Source organism: Buceros rhinoceros, unplaced genomic scaffold, assembly GCF_000710305.1.
Source record: "Buceros rhinoceros silvestris isolate BGI_N320 unplaced genomic scaffold, ASM71030v1 scaffold21636, whole genome shotgun sequence".
Lineage (NCBI taxonomy): Eukaryota > Metazoa > Chordata > Aves > Bucerotiformes > Bucerotidae > Buceros > Buceros rhinoceros.
The window spans coordinates 11,316-14,990 of record NW_010419571.1 but is presented as its reverse complement, the minus strand read 5'-3'; the positions used below and the strand labels follow the sequence as shown (position 1 = coordinate 14,990).

Genomic DNA, 3,675 nt, shown 5'->3' with positions numbered 1-3,675 from the left:
GGCATCCCCTGGCCTGTGGATGCCCTGGTGCCATGCGGCATCATGCTTTTCAGGCGCTGCTCATTTTCCTTCCTGCCTTTTTCTTCTGCAGGGACCTGAGTGAGAATTTCATCCAGGCCATCCCCAGGAAAGCCTTCCGTGGGGCCACCGACCTCAGGAACCTGTGAGTCCTGGCAGGGACAGGCACAAGGGAGTTTGGGGTCAGGTCTGGTGGCAGGAAGCATCAAGAGCCACTGGTCACTCTGTGCCTGGGCTGTCCCAGCAATGCTCCCTCTGTCTTTCTTCTGCAGGCAACTGGACAAGAACCAGATCAGCTGCATCGAGGATGGGGCTTTCCGTGCCCTGCGGGGACTGGAGGTCCTGTAAGTGGCCAGGGACTGGCTGGAGCCTCCAGCCCACAAGCCCCATGTGGGCTGAGGGAGTGAGGGTGTACCCAGGTCCTCCCTACTCACTCACCGAGGCACTGCAGGGACATCCCCAGCATGCCAACTCTCCCTGGCCCCGAGGAGAGGCTGAGCAGAGTTCTGGTACCACTGCTGCAGAGCTCCAGAGCCTGATCCTGCCCCAGGGGGTCCACTTGGCTGTGGCTGGCTGTGGAGAGGAGAAGCCTGGAAAGGGCAACAAGCCCTGTCCATGGTTTGGGCTATCCTCATCCCTGGCCTCTCCATTTATCCATCCCTCCACCCTCTGCTGGGGGATGTGTGGGTGCTGCTCCTCCCAGGGGTTTGGTGCCACCTGCACCATCTCATGCTCCCATTTACAGCCTGGCCACCCTGACCTGCCCCCTTTTGCCCTCCTGCAGGACCCTGAATAACAACAATATCACTTCCATCCCTGTGTCCAGCTTCAACCACATGCCCAAGCTGCGGACATTGTGAGTGACGGGGCCATGGGGGTGGGAAGTACCCCCCAGACTTGAGTGACATGTCCCCGGGTCTGCTGCCAGTGCCGGCAGATCAACAGTGCTGGGACAGCACCATGGGGAGGGGATGGAGGGGACACCCCTGCAGAGTATCCTCAAGCGTTGCCAAGCAAAGAGACTTTGGCAACTGGCAGAGATGCTCTTGGGCTCCCCTGCATGCCCTCAGCCTTTGGGATGAGCCAGGCTGGGGCAGCTGGAGGGCAGTGGGGGTGGGCAGGAGCCATCCCATGGCCGCTGACTGCCCTATCCACCCACAGCCGCCTGCACTCCAACCACCTCTTCTGTGACTGCCACCTGGCGTGGCTCTCGCAGTGGCTGCGCCAGCGCCCCACCATCGGGCTCTTCACCCAGTGCTCTGGTCCAGCCCAACTCCGTGGCCTCAATGTGGCTGAGATCCAGAAGAATGAGTTCAGCTGCTCCGGTGAGGGGTTGGGGGAGGTGGTGGGTGCCAAGGCAGGGACGTGGGTCGAGGGACACAAAGCCTGTCCCATGGATGCAGTCCACCTCCAGTGCCTGCTATGTGCCCCAGCTCAGAGCCTGGATGCATGCTGTGGTGTCAGCTTAGGACAGCACTGTCCCTGGTGTGGGGACACATCACCAGTACCTTGTGCACCCTCTCAAGTGTGCCATGAGCTGTCCCAGCATGCCAAGCTGTTCACCAGGGTCCCTTTTTTGGGGTGCTGCCATCCACCCACCTGGCACTGCCACTCTTTGCAATTCCCATGCTGGCTGCTTCCTCAGCAGGACAAACGGACCCGGCACGTGCCCAGCTCTGCAGCTTGTCCTCTGGCTCCTGCCCAGCCATGTGCACTTGCAGCAACGGCATCGTGGACTGTCGGGGCAAGGGGCTGACGGCCATCCCTGCCAACCTGCCCGAGACCATGACGGAGATGTGAGTACAGCCCCACACCATCACGGCAGGGCTCTGGGTGGCTCAAGGCAGTGGGGACACAGAGGTGAGCCCCATGGCTCAGCCGCCCCACGGGGCAGCAGGCTTTCATTGCCCTTCTCCATGCTGCACAGATTTAGCCCTGGATTTAGCTGCATTAAAAATGTAAATAGGGAAATAATCCCCTTAGAGGAATCCAATTATGGTGCAAAGCCCCGCTGGGACAGCATAGGCACCCCCAGACCCAGGGTGCTGGCAGGGAGGACGTGCTTCCCACACACAGGCCAGCAGAGCCCCCCACTCATGGCACCTGTCTCTGATGGAGAGACCATCAGAGCTGCAAGTTATCCCTGGGGTGAAAGGTACCACTCTGGTGGGGTAACTTACTGCAGGCTTGGGGGTCCTGCAGCCCTCCAGCCCTGTCAGTGAGGTGCTGGGGCTTGGAGAACCCTACGGCTCTCCTCTCTCCCTCTTCTCTTTGCAGACGCCTGGAGCTCAACGGCATCAAGTCCATCCCCCCAGGAGCTTTCTCCCCCTACAAGAAGCTGCGGAGGATGTAAGTGTTCAGCCCCTACCAGCTCATGCTGCACCCCAGCTCTGTTCAGCCCACTGGCCACTGCCATAAGCCCACAGCCCCCAGTCCCATGGGCGTGGGCCACTTACCATGACATGAGGTCCCACTGGCATGGGGTCTTGAGTGCCTCCAGTTTTGTGTATCAGGTGCTGGGTGTGGTCCCCTGGACCCGGTGGAAGGTTGGGCATGGGACAAGAGAAGAGGGGACCAGGCCACCTTCTCCCTTTGGGTTTCAGAGACCTGAGTAACAACCAGATCTCGGAGATCGCCCCTGACGCCTTCCAGGGGCTGCGCTCGCTGAACTCCCTGTAAGTGCCTGCGCTGGGGTGTGTGGGGTGAGGTGGGGTGGACACTGCACCCCCTGAACCATGCCCCACACCACTGCCCCCCAACCCTCTCACACCATCCTTTCTCTCCGAGGGTGTTGTATGGCAACAAGATCACGGACCTCCCCAAGGGTGTCTTCGGGGGACTTTTTGCCCTGCAGCTGCTGTAAGGCGCTGGTGGCTGGTGTCATGCTCTGCAGGGACACTGGGAAGTGGGGCTGAGGTCCCCAGTGCCTGTGCTGCAGTGAACAGGGTCCCCAGACTCACCTCCCTCGCTCCCTGCCAGACTTCTCAATGCCAACAAGATCAACTGTGTGCGAGCGGACGCCTTCCAGGACCTGCAGAACCTCTCGCTGCTCTCGCTCTATGACAACAAGATCCAGAGCCTGGCCAAGGGCACCTTCACCTCCCTGCGGGCCATCCAGACCCTGTGAGTGCCTGCCACGGCTGCAATACCTGGGCAGGCGTCTGGGGGGGAAGCACCTCGGTGGGTAGCTGGGGCTGGAGGTGGCGGTCACCTGCTGCCCCTGGTGGTGTGTCACCCGCTGTACTTGGCACAGGCACCTGGCCCAGAACCCTTTTGTCTGTGACTGCAACCTGAAGTGGCTGGCAGACTTCCTCCGTGCCAATCCCGTTGAGACCAGTGGCGCCCGCTGTGCCAGCCCCCGGCGCCTGGCCAACAAGCGCATCGGCCAGATCAAGAGCAAGAAGTTCCGTTGCTCGGGTGAGAGCTGTCCCCAACCCCATCGCGGGCACCCCGTCCTCAGCCCTGCCCCAGCTTGGAGTCCGTGTGCTCGAGGTGCTGATGTGCTTTTTTTTCTGCAGCCAAAGAGCAGTATTTCATCCCAGGTAAGAGGAGGAGGGACACACGCCTGTGTCAGGCTGCCCGCAGGGGTGGTCGTGCCAGGGCCCCGCGTACTGGCCTGGCAGGACCACCCTGCATTTCCCATCATTTCTGGATGCT

At 61.1% G+C, this 3,675-nt stretch overlaps 1 protein-coding gene across 1 annotated transcript in view; it reads left to right on the top strand.

Moving 5' to 3' along the window:
- Positions 1 to 91: 91 nt before the first annotated feature.
- The window catches only part of LOC104495948 (slit homolog 1 protein-like), a gene marked incomplete at both ends in the record, with an annotated part of 14,737 nt that continues 11,153 nt past the window's right edge, over positions 92 to 3,675 (top strand). The window contains 11 exons of the mRNA XM_010139003.1: positions 92 to 163; positions 291 to 362; positions 803 to 874; positions 1,180 to 1,343; positions 1,667 to 1,814; positions 2,296 to 2,367; positions 2,622 to 2,693; positions 2,806 to 2,877; positions 2,998 to 3,141; positions 3,272 to 3,435; positions 3,537 to 3,560. Of these exons, the coding sequence (XP_010137305.1) occupies positions 92 to 163; positions 291 to 362; positions 803 to 874; positions 1,180 to 1,343; positions 1,667 to 1,814; positions 2,296 to 2,367; positions 2,622 to 2,693; positions 2,806 to 2,877; positions 2,998 to 3,141; positions 3,272 to 3,435; positions 3,537 to 3,560 (1,076 nt within the window). The remainder of the gene's footprint in view (positions 164 to 290; positions 363 to 802; positions 875 to 1,179; positions 1,344 to 1,666; positions 1,815 to 2,295; positions 2,368 to 2,621; positions 2,694 to 2,805; positions 2,878 to 2,997; positions 3,142 to 3,271; positions 3,436 to 3,536; positions 3,561 to 3,675) is intronic.